The following is a 19,581-nucleotide window of genomic DNA, read 5'->3' on the forward strand; positions in this document are numbered from 1 at the left end:
CCCCCCCCCTATACCTCTAGCCAATATATATTTATATATAATATATATTATAAATCTATGTTAGCGTGTCAACTTATTGCCTTTAATTACTATGTTAAAAAATATGAAACGTTCATGATAATAAACAAAAGAAATTCTATTTTTTTATTCTTTTCTTTATCTTTTCCAATGTAAAACTTCGTTTTAATCACCTACTTTATGTCTTGTATTGTACAAAACAAATGGATTTATTTTACAGGTCAAGAATTTAAATGTGTTTGGTCTCACTATAACGAACCTCTGAAATGAACACTAAATCCATTTATACTGGTAATTGATAACCTTTACAGTTTTAATCAAACATTTGATAAGTTATTGGAATACAATTATTATAATAAGGATTTTGGGAAAACTTTTGGAATAGGTTATAACTAAAACCCAAACAATGGCGAAATGTTGCATGCTGTATTTAGTGTACCTGTTGATATATGATATTCACGATGTTCAAGCATATTCCTTCGAAATTCTGTCAAATTTAACAACTGAATTATTTCAAATCAAATCGTATGACAAAACGTTACGTCCAAGAAACGACCAGTCACAAAACATATCATTGGATGTCAAATTTAATTTCCTAAGTATCAATAAATTTGACGAGTTGGAGGGAAAATTGGTTTGTACGGCTTTTCTTGGTCTTGCTTGGACTGATGATTTCTTGACATGGGATTATTCAACTTATCCTATAGGACGATTTACACTTCCGCAGACCCTAGTTTGGAAACCAGATTTTGTACTGCGCAACGGATTCACCGAGTTCAAGGAATTAGGAGGTTCGTTTTATAACGTCATTCTTACTGTCGATGGAGATGTGGCCTGGAATCCTTATCAAGTATTTGAAACCAAATGTGCCTTAGATGTGACTTATTTTCCCTTTGATTCCCAAACATGTGATATCGTTTTTACAATGTGGTCACACTTTACTTTTCAAGTTAGTATCAATCCAACTGTGGATAACATAATAATGGGTGAATACACGTCAAACGCATTGTGGACGATCGAGTCAACATCCCAAAACGTTGATAACACGGGGTCTCGTTCTGTAATTACATATTCTCTAAATATCAAACGTAAGCCAAGCTACTATGTTTCCACCATTATTTTACCTGTTGTATTTCTTGGAATTTTAAATATACTTGTATTTGTTTTGCCAGCCGATGCAGGAGAAAAAATGTCTTACTCCATTACCGTCGCGCTTGGTTTTATGGTATTTCTGACATTAGTTAGTACTCAGTTACCAGCAAACTCCGATAATATTTCCATGTTATCCGTTTATATACAGATACAGATTTGTTTGGGTATATTCGCTCTAGTGGTCTCATCGATACAGCTACGCATTCGTCATAGAGATCCGAACAGGGAGCCAAACAAAACGTACAAGTATCTGGTTTCATTTTCAAGGCGTTGCTGTAAAAGTGAAAACCAGGTGCAAAGCGTAGCGAACAAACAGACAAAGGAGAACATTGACCTTGACGAAAGAGTTCATGCATTTGATTGGAATGATGTTTCTTCTGCAATCGACTTTATTTCGTTCTGGTTTTTTACTGTGATTTTTTTACTCAGCACACTAATAATCATGATACTTATGGCAGTAGGTTAGAACCTGAAAAGGAGTTGAAACAAATAAACTCTGTGTCTGTAAATCTTGTAGTACTTAAAACGAGTATCAAGTAATTTAAAATATCAGATTGTTTAGGGAATGATTGTACTAGACTAAGTGTCAAGTAAATGTAAGAATGTTTAGCGGAGGATTGCACTAGTGTTAAGTAAATGTCAGATTGTATAGGGGAGGATTGATCTAGTGTCAAGTCAATGTTAAATTGTTTAGAGGAGAATTTCACTAGTATCTAGTAAATGTTGGATTGTATAGGGGATGATTGTTCTAGTGTCAAGTAAATGTCAGATTGTATAGCGGATAGTACTAAGGTTAAGTAAATGATATATTGTTTAGGAGAGAATTACACTAGTGATAAGAGAATTTTACTAGTGCCAAGTAAGTGTCTAATTGTTTAGGGAGGATTGTACGAATGTCAAAACTGTATAGGGGGAAATTTCAAGTTATTGTCTATCAAATATAAAATTGTATAGGGTAGCATAGTGCTAGTGTCTAGTAAATGTTAGATTATAAAGGGGAGAATTGTACTGGAACCAAGTAAATGTCAGATTATAAAGGGGAGAATTGTACTAGAACCAAGTAAATGTCACATTATAAAGGGGAGAATTGTACTAGAACCAAGTAAATGTCTGATTGTTTAGTTAGGGGAGGATTGAACGAGTGTCAAGATTGTGAGGAGGGAAAATTGAACTATTGTCTAATAACTATCAAATTGTATAGAGGAGCTTTGTGCTATAGTCTCTAGTAAATGTCAGGTTGTTTTGGGGAGGATCGGTATCCTTTAAATATTTAGTGGGAAGCATGTTCGGATCAGAATAATATTTAATGTCTTAAATACAATGACAGACTCAAGCAAAAACAGTTTTGAATGCGTTTTTATTTGTTTAAAAAGGTCAGATATGGACACAGATAAGTGTGGATAGTATGTTTGGATGTTTGACAGTGTTTTAAAAAGAGTTCTCATTTTTTCCCCTTGGGATTCTATGTTATGCACACTGACCGCCAACCTGTACCAAACACAAAAAAATAGTAGTGTCTTTTATTTAATATTGAGTGTTAATGTTCAAGACTGTCATGGAGCAGACACTACTTTAAATCAGTGCCGACAGTTCATAGATTTGATTTAACAAGACATTGCTTTTAATATCAAATCTACATTTTGTACATATTGGCCAACGTAATATGAGTGCTTGATGTACATGTATATGATATGAACATTCCTGTAAATAAATTGTGTGCTTGTGCAAAGTAACATTGGAGGATTTCCTTTCAATATTTTAACACTTAACCACCAATATTCAAAGATCAAACAGTAAATCAAGTAACAGTTGAATCCGAGGGGTAGTCGTATCAGCTACTTTCTGAGAAAAACAGTGGGCGATTTTAACATGTTTAAATAAAATGCTTATTTGATACACCAATTCTGTGTAGTGTGTATGTTTTAACATTTCTTTAAATTAAAATACATTTAATAATAAATAGTGGATAACGCGTGTCTAGCGTAACAAATACTAGTAAGTCATCTTTGGTGAGATCTTACAAGATCTTACAAGGATACAAATATGTAATTGTGTGTGCAATTTGAGTCGAAAACTATTCTGCTAAATACATGAATTTAATGATTTTTAAATATTATATAGACAAATGCATGAAAATAACATTGTAAAAACAATTAAAAATTAAAAAAATCTTATTGTCAGTCTAGAAGGGTACTGGATTACCTCTTCTAGAGCATCACAAAACCGTTAGTCAGTTGTTATGTGATACCGGTTTTAAAGAGATTAATTGACAAGAAACGATATAAAGCAAGAGGCCCTATAGAGCCTGTGTCGCTCACCTTGTTCAATATGTATTTTTAACAAAGAACACTCTCCAACATGTATAGTTCATTAGCACTGAACTAGTATATATATTTATTTAGGGGCCAGCTGAAGGACGCCTCCGGGCGCGGGAATTTCTCACTGCATTGAAGAACTATTGGTGACCTTCTGCTGTTGTCTTTTCCATGATCGGGTCGTTGTCTCTTTGACACATTCCCCATTTCTATTCTCAATTTTAAGAATATAATTCATGACACAAATGTGACATTCAAACTCAGAGACCGAAAACAGACTGACAAGGCCATGTCTAAAAAGGAAAAGACAAACAAAAAAATAATAGTACACATGACACAACATAGAAAATAATAAAAAAAACTAAGCAACACGAACCCAACAAAGAACTGGGGGTGAACTCCGGTGTAGTCTACTCACTCTTTTGGCAAAATTCATGCATTTAAGGGCAATAATGACAATTTTGACGTATTGAGACAATTGGTAGAGGAAACTATCTTAAACATGTTTGCTCCTGGCATCAAATTTGCTCTATTTATAATGGATAAAACTTGAATTTTACCCCTATGTTCTATTTTTAGCCGTGTCAACCATCTATTCAAACTAGAAACCCTAATGATGATAGGGCCAATTTAAGGTTAAATTTGACTCAGTAGTTTCAGGGAAGGTTTTTTTGTAAAAGTTATCGACGAATAACACCAAGTGATGAGAAAAGTTCACTTAGCTCTTCAGGCCAGTCCAGTTAAAAACGGGAGCAGTTAAAGCCAATTAAGTATTTGAACAACTAATTACCATGACTCTATGCTTTAATGGAAGATACAATATAGTTGGTTGTCCTTTAAATTAATTCATAATTTTTCTTAACTTTGAATTACAGCTTGATAAATTGGCAGGTGTACATAATTGTGTTTTTGTTATTTGTCTTACTAGTCCTGATTGTTGTTTCATTGAGATATACCACACGCGACATTTTTTTCGTGTCCAAATATTTATCTTACAATGCTAGGTACAGGTCCTGCGTTTGATGTTGGCGGCGAGATTGCGTTTTAAAAAAAAGGTGTTAGAGGGCCATACTTTTGCAAATAACATCTGCAATATTACCTATGAATTTCATTTTAGATCATTTTAGTCCTGTTTTAAGTGCTGCGAGTTCTTTCCTTCAACCTTGCACTCCGTGTCTGAATTAATTTTTAAGAAAGTCCTTTTTCGTGGTGTTAAACTAAAAACAAGACATTTTTCAATCATTGACAAGTTTATTCATAATAATCAAACTGTATCCATATAATCATCGTTTGCTTTGTATGAAAATCAGTTGTTTTTTTTTTTTTAATATTACATAGATAACAAAAATGTATTGATTTTCAAATTAACAAATTGTTGGTATTTTTTTTTAAAGATATCTTGTTTGTACTCGTGATTAGTTTTCCAATATCAATTGCAGGACATGAAGCCGAATTTTGATAAAGGAATCATGCACGTAATGTATCCTCTGCAATTGTAAATAATTGACTGCACAGCGTTGTTTACAAAACACATTTCAGTTCTTAATTTTTTATCAAATCAAGACAACATGAAAGTAAAAAATTGAAACAAAAACAGATTTGTTTTCACGTATTCAAATACAGTCTGATTAAAATCAAATCTCTCAGCGCTCCCGTTTCTGATATGTCGCTTGGAGGTCTGCATAAACCCGCTTTGAGGTCACATGCAGGTGACCTCGTAGGTGTGTATTTTCGACCAATGGAAATGCTTCTCAAGTTCGACATTTTGAAAGTTTATCGTGTGATAAAGGGATTTTACAGTAACACATTTAATTTACCACGAAATCGTCAGTCAAAAGAATTCATTCGGAATTTCTTTCAATGATTCTATCCCACACGAGGTTACGAACGGATTTATTTACTTCCGTTTTTTTGTGTAGCAGATTTTTTTATAATTTTAACATGACTGTTCTTGCTATGTTGTGTTGACTAATATGAGTAGCGATCAAATATGTATGTTCACCTTATTTAAATATATTGTCATTGATAGCACTTGTTTATGGAGGATGGCGACTTCTACTATCTATAATATGTGCATACTTGAACTTCGACTTAAAATCATACATGTAAATGAATTTTACTGCTATGGATATGAAGAGTCCTGCCACCCCATGGCCAGAAGAGTTTATTACTTCTCTTATATATGTGTGATTTGTGGTTTCTCATTTATTCAGACTGACATTATACCATCCGGCAACAAGGTTGAGAACTGTTTGAGCATGAACATGAACAAAATAATGGTATAAGCATTAAATGTTATAGACACATTGAAAAAGTGTTAAAACTAAAAGAAGAGCTAAGTTCATTAAAGAAAGTATCGAATTGACACAAGATGTGGTGTGCGAAAGGCTTACAATTTAACATGTTCAAAAACAAAGTCAGAAAGTAAAAAACAAAATTTCGAAAAAACGACCACTATCACAACATCTAAATAAACAACAAAGAACAGATATTCCATTCGACACATCAGAGACGGGAGCGCTGAAAGGTTTGATTTTAATCAGACCGATTCAAATACCGATGGACATTTTATGTTTTGCCAATGGCGCTTCTACCACATCAACAATTAGGGTCTGGATGATTGGCGGTTTCTCAATTCTGTATTTAATTATTTTTTATGCCATTTTTCCCTTTTCTTTTTGACCATTTTTCTCAATTTCTTATATTTAAGCACTAAATTATTCTCTACAGAGACATGCAATACAATTGTATAAATATTATATGTTACTGTTCTCTATTTTTTATTTTAAATTTTTTTTATTCTCTTTTCTTTTTATGTTTTGCCCTTTACTCTCTTCCTATTAACCCCCATTCATACCCTCAACAATAATATAAGCAGAAATGAACAATTCGCTTTTGGTATGTCTAGGCTTCGATAACTCAATTAAAGAAGTCTAACTGAGTCAGTACTTCTTGACCTTTCCAAAAATAGACTAGAGATGATATAATTATCAGCGAAATAATAATAACAATGCTAAACGTTCCAAACAGTAACACTAGTATTATTACTACGAGTAACGATGCAGGCTTCCAATATCTGTACACGTAGTCTAGTTTAATATCTTGAGGGTCGGGCTCGGGTTCTACGTCATCATTGTCCTCCCGTGGTAAAACCTGAAAGAGTCGAATTATTTTCGTGAATTGCTTTCGTTCTAAACTTAAAATTGTTTTATTGAATACGAAAACTATATGTAAAAGATATAAATGAAAATAAACAAGATCGCTTTTTTTTTCTAAAAACATTTTGAACAAAAGGAAGAGACTAGCAGTAAATGGACCATAACAATAAGTTTTCTCGTTTAAACTGTTTTACATTTGTCAGTTCGGGGCCTTTTACATGCTTGAGTTAGTTTGCGTTGCTGTATAGGTTTTGCTCATTGGTGACCTATATTTATTATATCATCTACAACATTTGTGTCTCTAATGGATAGTTGTCTCGTTGACAATCATACCATGTCTTCATATAAATTTGCACACATAAACAACTCAAGGGCATGACTAATCTAAATCAAAATTGAATTACTTTTAATATTAATTGAACATTAAAAATTTTTGATGTTCAACTAAGGTAAAATAATTTTGGATTAATATACCTGTGTCATCAGCTTAAGGACTGGAACATCCAACGTTGGTATTACAGTTTTAAGGTATGCATGAGTAGGGTCTACATCAGAACAATAGTTCTTAATCCGAACAAACCTTGTATCCGGTATACCCAGTAAATGTCGAAAGTTTGCCTCTTTTTCTGTAATGGTATCCCCTGTTGAGAATGCATCCGCATGTGTCATGACACCATACACGGTTATGTCTAAAAATATTGAAACACATATTACAGTGTATATAAAGTGCGAATCCAGTCAGTTCATTTTCACTGTTGTGTGCGAGTATGTTCATTGTAGAATAAAGGATCATGGGAAAACATTATTTGTTTACGTTTTGAAATTACCAAAATAATTGATTTGAAACTAAATTTTAACATATTTTCATTATGATGTGTCTTTTTAATGTAAAATAAATGTATTAAAGTTCAAATATGTGTTATAAAAGCAACATAATATAGAATATCAATTATTAATGGCGATCCATTTTCACTATAGATGCGATGAATTATCACTGTATGGCATTCATTTCTGATGTAGAATTTTCGAAGATGCGATGAATTTTTATTGTAGATTAATGTGATAATTAGACTCAACAAATGAAAAACTTATTAGATTGCTTTAATATTTATATCTATTTATAACTTGTTTGTGTCTATAAAAACTGGCTGGCCATTTATATCTTTTCCCACAGTATTGACATGTGTGAACTGTATTGCCATGTTTCATTGCTTTGTGATTCGCTAGGTCTTTAGAAGTTGCAAATTCCTGATTACACAAATCACACTGATACTTTTTGTTGTTTTCTTGGTGCATGTTGTTTCAAATTATGTTTGTAAAAAATATACTTTCTTAAATTTATAGGGCTTGTTGTTTAGGTGCTTGTTGACTTGGCCATCAAAGAGTTGTTTTTATACGACCGCAATTTTTTTTCGGTTCGTATATTGCTATGATGTCGTCATAAGATTCCGGACAACTTCAATTTAAGTGAATGGATCTATATAAATTTTAAAGAAGGTTCAATACCACAAAATGAAGGTTGGGATTATTTTGGGGATGATGGTTCCAACTTTTTACGAAAAAGGGGCATAAAAGAAGCATTCTTTTTAGTTTCAGGATAATTTCTTGTGTATAAGAATTTCGATTGCTCTGAAATTGTAATACAGCGTTCAATACCACAAGTAGAAGGCTAGGATTTATTTTGGGGGTTATGGTACTAACAGTTTAGGAATGAAGGAACAAAAAAGGGACAAAAAACAAAGTGTACGGATCTCTCTAAAATTGTACTACAAGGTTCATTACCACAAAGGAAAGACTGGTATTGGGTTTGATGGGTATTGGTCCTAGATGGAAAACAAAATTCTAATTTTTTAAAGGGGTTCATATCTCTTTTATTTTTTTTTTAAATTGTAAATTTTTGAAAAGTTTCAAGAAGAAACCTTCAGTTGCACAGTATTGCACATACGATTTGTAAAATCTTCGACCACATTTACCTTGTGTCAGAAACCTATATAACGTCATTTCACAATTCAAATTCAGATAGTATCCAGCTTTAACATTGTGTCCAAATTTGCCCCAACTGTTCAGGGTTCGACCTCTGCGGTCAGCGAAGCATTTTAAATGTTTAACTACAAAACGAGCTGATGTGATTAAAAGTTCCTGTTGCTTTCTTCATATGGTGAGCCAGGCCAGCATAGGCGTATCAAGGAGTGCCTGCAAAAATTTGGTTGATTATATATATAGGGAATCACTGAAGCGTATCTGGAGCCCCCCCCCCCACCCACACTTTTTAGGTCATCCATCGGGTCCGCCTTACAAAAAGTTCTGGATCCGCCACTACCCAGTTCTGCTTTTGAAGTGTTTGGAACAATGAGTACAAATCAGGCCTTCTCCATGCTATCAGTTTTCATGCTCATTGAGAAGTCTTAAAATTTTAATTCACGCTGACCACATTTGTGTAACTCATTAGTGTGGATCTTCTTATGCCTGTGAAAACTAGCTACCCATTTTGTCTTGAAAGGACAATAAGTGCATTGGTATGAAGACCCCTCCTTCTAAACTTTAGTTCTGTGGTTCATCTTCACTTGCTTCCCGTATTGTAGAATCCCAAATGCTTCAATATTCATATTCTGAAGGAAAGTTAGTTTTAGCTCGAATATTGCTTGCATGTTCTTTACTGTATAAAATGAAACGACATGTGACATATAAATTATCCAAAGTCATCAAAGCGTGAAATGCAAGTCAGTTGTGTAGGGCAAACTTTTTCTGTCAAAAATATAAACTGATAAAGTTGCATTGGTACACGATGTACGTGTTGTAGAGCATCCTTGATACTACCGCAGAGGTCGAACCCCGAACAGTTTGGGGCAAGTATGTACACAACATTTAAGCAAGACATAATTTTTGATGAAATAAAGAAAATGTTGAATATCGGACCCTTTGTACCTCAATGTGGACCATTTCGATAACTTGGCCCAAAATACAAAAATCCCAAAATTAAAAACACGGTGAGATTCAGCATGCCAAAGTACCCCAAATATTCAATTGTTGTTGAAATTCAAAAGAATTTATTTCTTGACAGTTAGGACCCCACAAACTTGTTAAATGGACCAAAAAAATAATAACCTCAATCATGTATGGATTCAGCCTACCAAAGAACCTCAAGTTTTATTTTGGACCCTGTGGGCTAATTTAAAACCGGACCCAAAATCAAAAATCTTACGTCAAAACCTCGTTGAAATTGGTCAAGAAGTGATTTATAAAAAGAAATTAGAAAAACTTTGTTGTTTTTTATCCCTTTAAAGTTTTTATCCCATTCTATTTCGATAGACATGATAGATGTTCGTATTCAGTGATGAAGTGTCATTGCATTGGATAAATATAACTGTATTTTAAATAAAGATGCTGATGAATTATAAAAAAAATCTATTATAAAAAGTCATGCTTCTTCTGCTTTGTAAATAGACCCATACTCAAAATTTGTTTGAACATTCGTATAATGACTACTGCAGAAACATGAATTTTATCAAATTGGCATGCATTTTAAAATATATTTCTTTAATCTAAAACAGTTACACTTTTAACTCTTAAATGATCCACATGTTGTTATATCATGACTGCAATGTATTATATATAAAATAAATATTAATTCTATTGAATTTATTGGAGTGTTCAATCAAACTTTCCATCTCAAAGTCAGCACTATCAAACCCTTTTCTTACTTTAATTATTGTTTGAGCAAGTCGGCTGAATTAGGAATTTATTGAATTTGCATAAAAATGAATAAAATTCATACAGTGAAAATGCACCGCTTATACAATACTAATGAATCGATCTACAGTGAAAATGAAAGTAAAGTATCATTATTCAACAGTAAATATGACTCGCATAAAGATAGCATCATAGTGAAATTCAATACAATATGGACAAACCGAATAACAAAAGCTATTCTACGTTATACAACATTAATAATTGTGTTGAAATGAATATTTTTCTTCAACTACATCTTTCCTGCTAGTTTTTAATCACCTGCACGATTTGTTCGTAAAACGTCCTAAATATTCACCTATTTCGGTATATATTTCACGTATGGATGGCTCTCGTCGCGATAAAAACCCGTTCCCATCTCGTATTTTGTCTAACTTGTATTATTTATTACTAAACATTTACATGTGAACTATTTTTCTTCATTTTCTTCAAATATCATAACTTTTTCGTCTGTTTATTTACCATTCTACATCAGAAATGCGTGGCATATACAGTGAAAATGGTATTTTAGGATCCGCACTTTACATACACTGTATTAGTAAGTTAAACTATTTATACATTATCATAGTTGTATAATATTAACAAAATCAAGGACAATGTTTTCATTGTAAATTGTTTGATGCAGTCAGATACAGTAAGCGATTTCTTTCCCTATTGGCGTATTGCGTCGCTCCTCGAAAAAATAATCATAAACACAAAATTACATGTATTTTTCATGTCTATGAATTCATCAGTCTAGTGATGTCATCAAATAAGTGAATAGATCTAAAAACATTTGTTACTGTGACGTTCACCAAAAGAAATTTGATTTCAATATTGGAACTAAAGTTCAATGTACATGACTGTCAGTTAAGTGGCGGATCACTTTTCATTAGAGGGATCGCTGACTTACTTAAAAAGGGCTCCAGTCATGCTTCAGTGATTCCCTATTTATTCAACCTTTTTTTCTACGAATGGGGGGGGGGGGGGGGGGGGGGGGGGGCAGGCCCCCTGGATTAGCCTATATTGTTTAGAATAGAAAATGTAATCATGGTATCTATACTTCCAATTGAAGGGGCAATAATTTACGTCCAGAATTTGCAAGCATCTGACTTACATATTAAACTTACCTTTATTACTGGCGATTTCAGCTATCGTCTCAAACAATGTACTTGGTAAATTAGACAACGGGTTACACGAACAGACAGCTATAATACGGTCTACCCGTTTGTAAACAGGTCTGGAACTGTATTTCATTCTTAAGGCATTTCCTCCGTATTTCTTTCCGTATTCGATGACATCTGAAAGGAGTTCATTTTCTTTCATTTTTCCTTTCAAAATTATGTTTAAAAGTTCTCTGTTCAGTTCTGAACCCTCGTTTTCGAATCCAGTCATATCTATAAACGTAGGCATTAAAACTGTATCCGTTTCTTTGTAATAAACTTCCTTTCTATAGCTGAAACATTGAAAATAAATACATAAATATATTAATAATGGAAATATGTCGTATAAATAAAAATATGTCTTTATATTTTCAAAATCTATATGTTCCTGCTCATGTCAGGAGCCTTTAATTCAGTGGTTGTTGTATATCATCTTTATATATTTTTTTATACATAAATGAGGACGCTGGTTTCTTCGCTTGAATTGTTTTAACTTTGTCGTTTCGATGCCTTTTATTGGCGTTTTGCATTTGTGCCGATCTGCATTTCATTTGCGCCGATTTTTTCTTTCATTTGCGCTGATTTTTTTTCCATTTGCGCCGATTTTTTTACAGGTAAATTACAGGTGAATAGATATAAGAAGATGTGGTATGAGTGCCAATGAGACAACTCTCTAACAAAGTCATGTTATTTTTCATTTATTATTATAGACGTCTTCGGTTAGCCACTTGTAAAAATAAAATAAATTGTCAATCATAACATGTATATATATTTTGCGAAAGCAAATTTACAGATCTAACATTGTTGGGTTGATGTTTAGACGAGTTGTATATACATTATGTACACAGCCATGTATCACCATCATTGATGGCGATCCGATGGATACTTCTGTTGTAGAGTTGTCACTGACTCAGACGTACTTATGAATATAATTATTTTCTGTGACTGTATATTACATTAATTTGTAGGATCCTTTACTATAGATAATTTATCTGATCTGTAACAATAACATCTTCATGCCTTATATATCATGTACTGCAGTACGCCGCTAGATTAAAACTGACGTGGAAAGGTAACACACGGCCAGCGAAAGCTCTTTTTTGAGAGCCCAGGTGGTCGTGTGGTCTAGCGGGACGGCTGCAGTGCAGGCGATTTGGTGTCACGATATCACAGTAGCATGGGTTCGAATCCCGGCGAGGGAAGAACCAAAAATTTGCGAAAGCAAATTTACAGATCTAACATTGTTGGGTTGATGTTTAGACGAGTTGTATATACATTATGTACACAGCCATGTATCACCATCATTGATGGCGATCCGATGGATACTTCTGTTGTAGAGTTGTCACTGACTCAGACGTACTTATAAATATAATTATTTTCTGTGACTGTATATTACATTAATTTGTAGGATCCTTTACTATAGATAATTTATCTGATCTGTAACAATAACATCTTCATGCCTTATATATCATGTACTGCAGTACGCCGCTAGATTAAAACTGACGTGGAAAGGTAACACACGGCCAGCGAAAGCTCTTTTTTTGAGAGCCCAGGTGGTCGTGTGGTCTAGCGGGACGGCTGCAGTGCAGGCGATTTGGTGTCACGATATCACAGTAGCATGGGTTCGAATCCCGGCGAGGGAAGAACCAAAAATTTGCGAAAGCAAATTTACAGATCTAACATTGTTGGGTTGATGTTTAGACGAGTTGTATATATATATATATATATATATATATATATAACTGTTGTCCCCTGCTCACCACGGGGAGATGGAAGAAGGACCACAAGAAACATCTCCAGACTTTTTCCTTGACCGTACCCGTAGTTCATAGCCTCTGACTTTCGGTCATCTACCACATGGTTATGCTCGTTTTGTGTTTTGATAATAGTCAGACTATCAGAATCCGTGGTGACTGGATTTACACGATTGTATGGTGCATTAGTAAGATATGTTTCAGGACACTGACCTTTCTATATGTATGATCGTCGCGGATTAAAGAATTGACTCCTCGGCTTAGTTTTAATGTGCAATATGTCCATCATGTTACAACGAAGTTCCAGAACAATATGAATCAAAATTAACTAATTAAACATAAGTGAACAACATTTAAAACCAGATTTTACCAATGGTATAGTACATGTACAAGTATTAACTTACCTGTAAATCTAATTAGGAGCAAATATAAAATCGGCGCAAATGTCATACGCCCGCCTTTTATAGCTGTCATTTGGTATCTAATGGATACCCGTAGTTGTCTTATTGGCAATCATACCAAATCTTCCTATTTTTCATATCCAGTAAATAGTTTTTGAAGCTATTAACCGGTCAATAGCCTTTTTCAGACAATTCCGTAAAATAATAAAATTATGAGCAACAATTCTATACCGAAAATGCCTACTAAGGTAAAATAATTTTCAATTAGTCACCTTTTAAGTCGTCTGGTAACTTGTTTACCAATGGAACTAAAACTTCCATGTTTTGCATGCTCTCTCCACCGGTCGTTGTTCAAACTAGCAAACACTGTATTAAGGAATGCAGATTTTCCACAGCCAGGTGGCCCTAAAACTGCAATATTCAGAGGCCTTTTTCCTGATAACGTGGTTCCTAATAATTTTTTACATTCGTCCAGTAAATCTTGTTTTTGATCATACATAGGATCTTTGGTTGGATCATCATCAACATGTATAATAAATTGGTAGTTTTTAATTGCTTCTTCGTCAGCATTCAAATTAAAGTGATGGTCTTCATGATGCTCCTCAACATCTGGCTTCCATTTGTCGTCTTTTTTCTGTAAAAAAAAGTCATTTAATCTGCACAGTTCGAGTGACCCTGCTCAAACCGAACGACGTAGGAGTTCGGGTTATTGGGTCATCTCGTTCTGTGCAGATTAAATTACATATACCGATTTGATTGGCCAATTACTGTTTTAACACAAGACAAGACAAGACAAGACAATATTTTATTTAAGTCTCACCTCTTCATTATAAACCATACAAACAGTTGATAAAACAACATCATAAAACATACAAGAGCCACTCTAAAAAGAGTTATGAGAGACTATCAAAAATGTATATACAGTATTTACACTAAAATTAGCTGTATAAAATACATTTTCTTTTCAATAAAATGTCATTGCAGATTTTGGCAGTATAAAAGTACATATTTTCATCTGTGAATAAAAATATAAATTTATCGTCATCAGACAATTGAATAAAATTAACATTAAATAGAGATGCTTGATAAAACAAATAACAACACAAATCTTCATACACAGGACAATTCATTCTTCATGTTTTTCATCTTCAATTTAAAGATTTTCATTACAAATACTGTTATAATAACAAATTCTATTTTCAACTAAAATACCTTCATACCTTCCAGTCTCAATTTTCAAAGGAGCAGTACCACTTCTAAATTTGGCATAGACACTCCTATATCTACCAGGTATAATTTTTAATAAATAATTTTCTTCGCCAAATTCATTTTTGAACAGTCTGTAAGTACGTAGTTTACTACCGGCTCGTTTGACATTAAATCAATATACCATTGCTCTTTAAATCTATTGAAACAGATATTCTCAATATTTTTTATAACATGTTTATCAATAATCAAATTTGTATTACAAGAATGTTCCATATCAAGTTCTTTAAACTTTGTGTGTACTCTGAAATTCCAATTTTTCAGTCTATTATTGCGTATTTTATTTGCCAATATAAAAACTTTTTTGTTTATTCTATTATCACACATTTTCGTAAATCTACTATAAGTTCTAAAAATACATGTCCATTGTTTTACAATACATGGCATCCAGCCCATATCACCATACAGGGATAAATTAGTGTGTACTTTCCAACACCCATAAACAAACCGCATTGCCCTATTTTTAACAGCATTTATACAGGAGTATAATTTACTTCCCCATATCGCAGCACCATATTCAATTACAGACATAACAACAGTGTCAAAAAGCTTAGTAAAAGTAGAATATTCTGCATTTAGCAATTAGTAAACCTAATGATCTGCTGGCTGATTTTGCTACAATTTTCGCCATCTCGTTATAATCCAAAAACTCATTTAATATTAAACCAAGATACATATATTTGGATACAATATCTAACTGGTTTCCGTTCAACATGAATTCAAAATTTGTTTGTGTCACAGATTGTGTTCTAAAATGAACAATGACGCAATCAATTTACGTGAACGTTTTAGAAATGTGGACTTTATTCCGCAATCCACGGATCCTAGGAAAGTTTCTTGTAGGGAAAAGAAAGGAGGAAATACGACTTTGGTAAGTTTTAAATTAATATTTTTTTTAATTTGGACTTATTCTAAAATTACGATTTAATGGCATTTTTTTTATCATCGTTTCCGTTTAATTTATTCCCAATTTTTATTTAATTGGTGACATCCCATCGAATTGGAGATAAAGGATACTACAGATACAGTTAAGTCGGCTTCATATCTTGACTTACATCTAGAAATTGAAAATGAGGGTCGGTTGAAAACAAAACTTTACGACAAAAGAGATGATTTCAGCTTTCCAATTGTGAACTTTCCATTTCTAAGTAGCAACATTTCAGCAGCACCTGCATACGGGGTATATATCAGTGGCGTAGCTAGGTCATTTTCAAGTGTACGCCCGAACCTCGGTCAGGGCCTTTAGGCCCTATTGGATCCAGGCCAATGTAGATGAGCGGGTGCTAAGCCGCCGGAAGCTTTAAAGTTATCGAGAATGACATACCATAATGATTAATTTTCTGAGTTGTTCAGGTGCAATATTAAAGTGTGTAAATAGAACCCTGGTTCTCGCCTGAAATTTTTCCCCGCGAAAAGTTTATTCATTTATCAGTCCATTACAGGATTTAAACAAAAGAAAAATTTTCATTTAATTTCTGCACAAGTTTCATGACAAAATATGTAGGTTTATAAATTTAACATGTAAATTAACTCGACATCATAGATACCAGGATGGAAATTTATTCTTGCGCTATACGCGTTTTCCTCCAAGAAAGTTTCATTAACTTTGACCACGGTTTTACAAATAATTTATATGTACCAAATTTTAACCTCAGAATGTAAATACTTCAAGAAATTCCTTTTAAAAATCCATGAATTATGGGAAAATTCATCATATATATAATTTCGTCATGATGCGCTGGATTCTCTTTTGACCATAAACAGTTTTTGTCCAGCTATCGTAAAATCATACGATGGTTTGACAAAGTTATTGATATATTAAATTCCAACCACATACTGAACCTACATCTACACAGTTATAATTTAAAAAAAAAATGCAAACCACATTTCGAATCTAAATACATAAGGAATTGCTTTAAAAAAGGAAAGCGAGTATAGAAATCACGGTAGATTTAGACTTTGACAGAAAATGAACAAATATATAAACCTGACACCAATTTTGTCATTTTTATTCCAAATTACAAGCAATTGAAGAAAGACTTAGAAGGTTGATGTACTGTTAACCAATTCTTTTAATAATATCTAGATGAAATTATTTTGTTTTACCAAATTCAAGTGTACGCCCGGGCGTTTTGACGTAAACGTGGCTACGCGCATGTATATCTCCCAATTGATACGATATTCCCGTGCTTGCATTTCCTATCATGATTTTCTTGATAGAGGGTTACTGCTCATAAGGAAGCTATTAAACCAAGAGTTCCAAATGGTGAAGTTGAAATCATCCCTTCATAAATTTTACGGACGCCATCACGAGTTGGTTGACCGTTATGGAATAACCGTTTCACAAATGATATCGAATATGTTCCTAACGTCGTAACTACAATCCCCTTCTCTTTCATGAATGTGACCTACCGAATTAGACTATTTACCGGATTTGTAATCACATAAGCAACACGACGGGTGCCACATGTGGAGCAGGATCTGCTTACCCTTTCCGGAGCACCTGAGATCACCCCTAGTTTTTGGTGGGGTTCGTGTTGTTTATTCTTTAGTTTTCTATGTTGTGTCATGTGTACTATTGTTTTTCTGTGTGTCTTTTTTCATTTTTAGCCATGGCGTTGTCAGTTTGTTTTAGATTTATGAGTTTGACTGTCCCTTTGGTATCTTTCGTCCCTCTTTTAAGTCTTTGACAAATTGTGTACTTTAAAATCGGTGTATGAAAAAAAATCATAACTGAAAGGGTTGTTGAGTTTAGATTAATTGCTTTTGAATTTCTTTCCCTCAATGATATGCTTAGAGAAAAAAAGAACCGAGGAAGATGTTATATTACCTAAATTTAAAATGTTAAAGAAACAGAAAATACGTTTCTCTTTCAAAACCTTTTACTCCCCGCAATTTTCTTTTTATCTACTACATTTATATTACTTTTAAAGACACGTCCATCTAAATGAAGTCTGATTGATCTCCACCTTATCCCCCTGTTTTAAAACAAATTTATATATGATCCTCATTAAATTCGATCCAAAAATAGTCACTTTATAGGAATAGATATTCAACAAGTCGTTATAAATTCCATTGAGTCTAAAACTAATCCAAATCAGATTTCTTTTATTCGGATATTCTTAGATGCATTTCTTTTTTTTTTGCAGAAATTTCCAAAAATTGTTTTAACTATCTTTCTGACTTTAAAACACCGATTTAAAATTTACGTTGTACACTAAATATAATAACCATTTTATGTCCCAGCTTAGATAAAAAAAAAGAAGAGGAATGAGAAATCTTGTTTTAATATTTGGAAACTACGATGTTTGTACCAAGTTCAACTTTGTCGTAATTTCAAGGCAGATGGCGGATTCGGGGGTAGGGCGAACAGGTCGTTAACCCTTGGATTAGACAAAGTATCGTGTTTTAACTTAAAATCGTCAATATTGTCTTTAGTCTCGCTACACTCGGTGATATTTTTTTTTTAATTTGATAGAATAACGCCCCTTTCAAAATCCAGGAACCGCCCCTAAAGGTAAAAATAGATTTGAACTGTGCAGTATATCTAAGGTAGTTAATGCACACCTTTGCTGTGCATTATCCAGATTATAGCACAATAAGAACAAAGAGATTTTACCCATGCCATGGGTTAACTCATAAAAATTCTCCATTAAATTGCATTAAATTTGTTTATGTAAACTATGTAAAACAGATTTAATCAAATGATTAGCATGCAGTAAGATATAAAGGTCCCCGAAAAATGACAAGTGTACAACCATTCAAACAGGAAACCAACGTCGAATCTATATAAAAAATCAAGAAACGAGAAACACTTATAAACCAAATCAACACACGAAACCCACAGAACATCAAGATCCTGACCTAGGACAGGTGCAAACTAATGCCCTTCTTATGGTTAAAAAACATGTGAAAAGTAGCCAAAATCAGGTTTGATAAGAGACATTTGATGACCCCTACGTTAATAGTATGGGTCCAGAAAAAAAAAAACCCAAAACACCACCTCCCATCGTCTTGTGCAATTTGACCCAAATCTTTTTGGGTTGAATTAGTAAAACGGAGTAAGACCAGAAACCAAGAGAACGTTTTTTATAAATTGTAAAAGTTCTGCTTATCTTTATAGGTTTCTCGAATTTCTTATAAAACTTGATTTGAGTTAATACTTTTCTTAATTTTACTTTTTCACCAATCTTCAGACTAAAGTTCTTTTACACAAGCCGAACGTGGAGCATGTTTTTGTTATTGTCGTTTTTGTTCCAGCTTATTGTCGGTTTATGTATCATGATTTTAAATGTCTTGAAAACAAATAATTTGTTTCAAAAGTGAAAAGGGGAATAGTTTCTTCCCAATAAGGATTATTGGGAAAAAAAAAAACATCGTGTTTCAAAAAATAAATTCCTGTTCATGAATGATGAATGGTCTTGATATGTCCAAAATGGTAAATTACCCTCTCAGTAAAATATCATGGTTCAGTGTCTGTTTCAGATAGACTATTCAATGCAGATTCTGATCAAATTTGTTTCTGAAAAAAGACCGACTATATACACGAGGGTTTGGATGGGGTTAAATGATTAAAGAATAATGCCCTTAAAAAATGAAGATTAGAGAATAAACGTCAAAACAAAAAT

The 19,581-nt window shown here is 33.3% G+C and overlaps 2 protein-coding genes across 4 annotated transcripts in view; one reads left to right on the top strand and one right to left on the bottom strand.

Annotated features, from left to right (window-relative positions):
- Positions 1 to 261: 261 nt before the first annotated feature.
- Positions 262 to 1,679, top strand: LOC143080167 (neuronal acetylcholine receptor subunit beta-2-like). The gene has a single exon (XM_076255890.1). It carries the CDS (start codon positions 425 to 427, stop codon positions 1,634 to 1,636), a length of 1,212 nt encoding a protein of 403 aa, XP_076112005.1. The 5' UTR covers positions 262 to 424; the 3' UTR covers positions 1,637 to 1,679.
- Positions 1,680 to 4,716: 3,037 nt separating this feature from the next.
- Positions 4,717 to 19,581, bottom strand: part of LOC143080168 (uncharacterized) — a 279,716-nt gene continuing 264,851 nt past the window's right edge. For all 3 annotated transcript variants that reach the window (XM_076255894.1, XM_076255891.1, XM_076255893.1), the window contains 4 exons: positions 13,960 to 14,321; positions 11,500 to 11,825; positions 7,118 to 7,332; positions 4,717 to 6,638 (listed from right to left, as the gene is read on the bottom strand). In XM_076255894.1, coding sequence (XP_076112009.1) covers positions 14,290 to 14,321 — 32 coding nt within the window. In that variant the 3' untranslated portion in view covers positions 4,717 to 6,638; positions 7,118 to 7,332; positions 11,500 to 11,825; positions 13,960 to 14,289. The remainder of the gene's footprint in view (positions 6,639 to 7,117; positions 7,333 to 11,499; positions 11,826 to 13,959; positions 14,322 to 19,581) is intronic.

This window comes from Mytilus galloprovincialis, chromosome 6, assembly GCF_965363235.1.
Source record: "Mytilus galloprovincialis chromosome 6, xbMytGall1.hap1.1, whole genome shotgun sequence".
In the NCBI taxonomy this organism is placed as follows: domain Eukaryota; kingdom Metazoa; phylum Mollusca; class Bivalvia; order Mytilida; family Mytilidae; genus Mytilus; species Mytilus galloprovincialis.

Excerpts from the sequence above, each read along its gene's own strand:
- LOC143080167 (XM_076255890.1), top strand. The coding sequence starts at position 425 with ATGGCGAAATGTTGCATGCTGTATTTAGTGTACCTGTTGATATATGAT.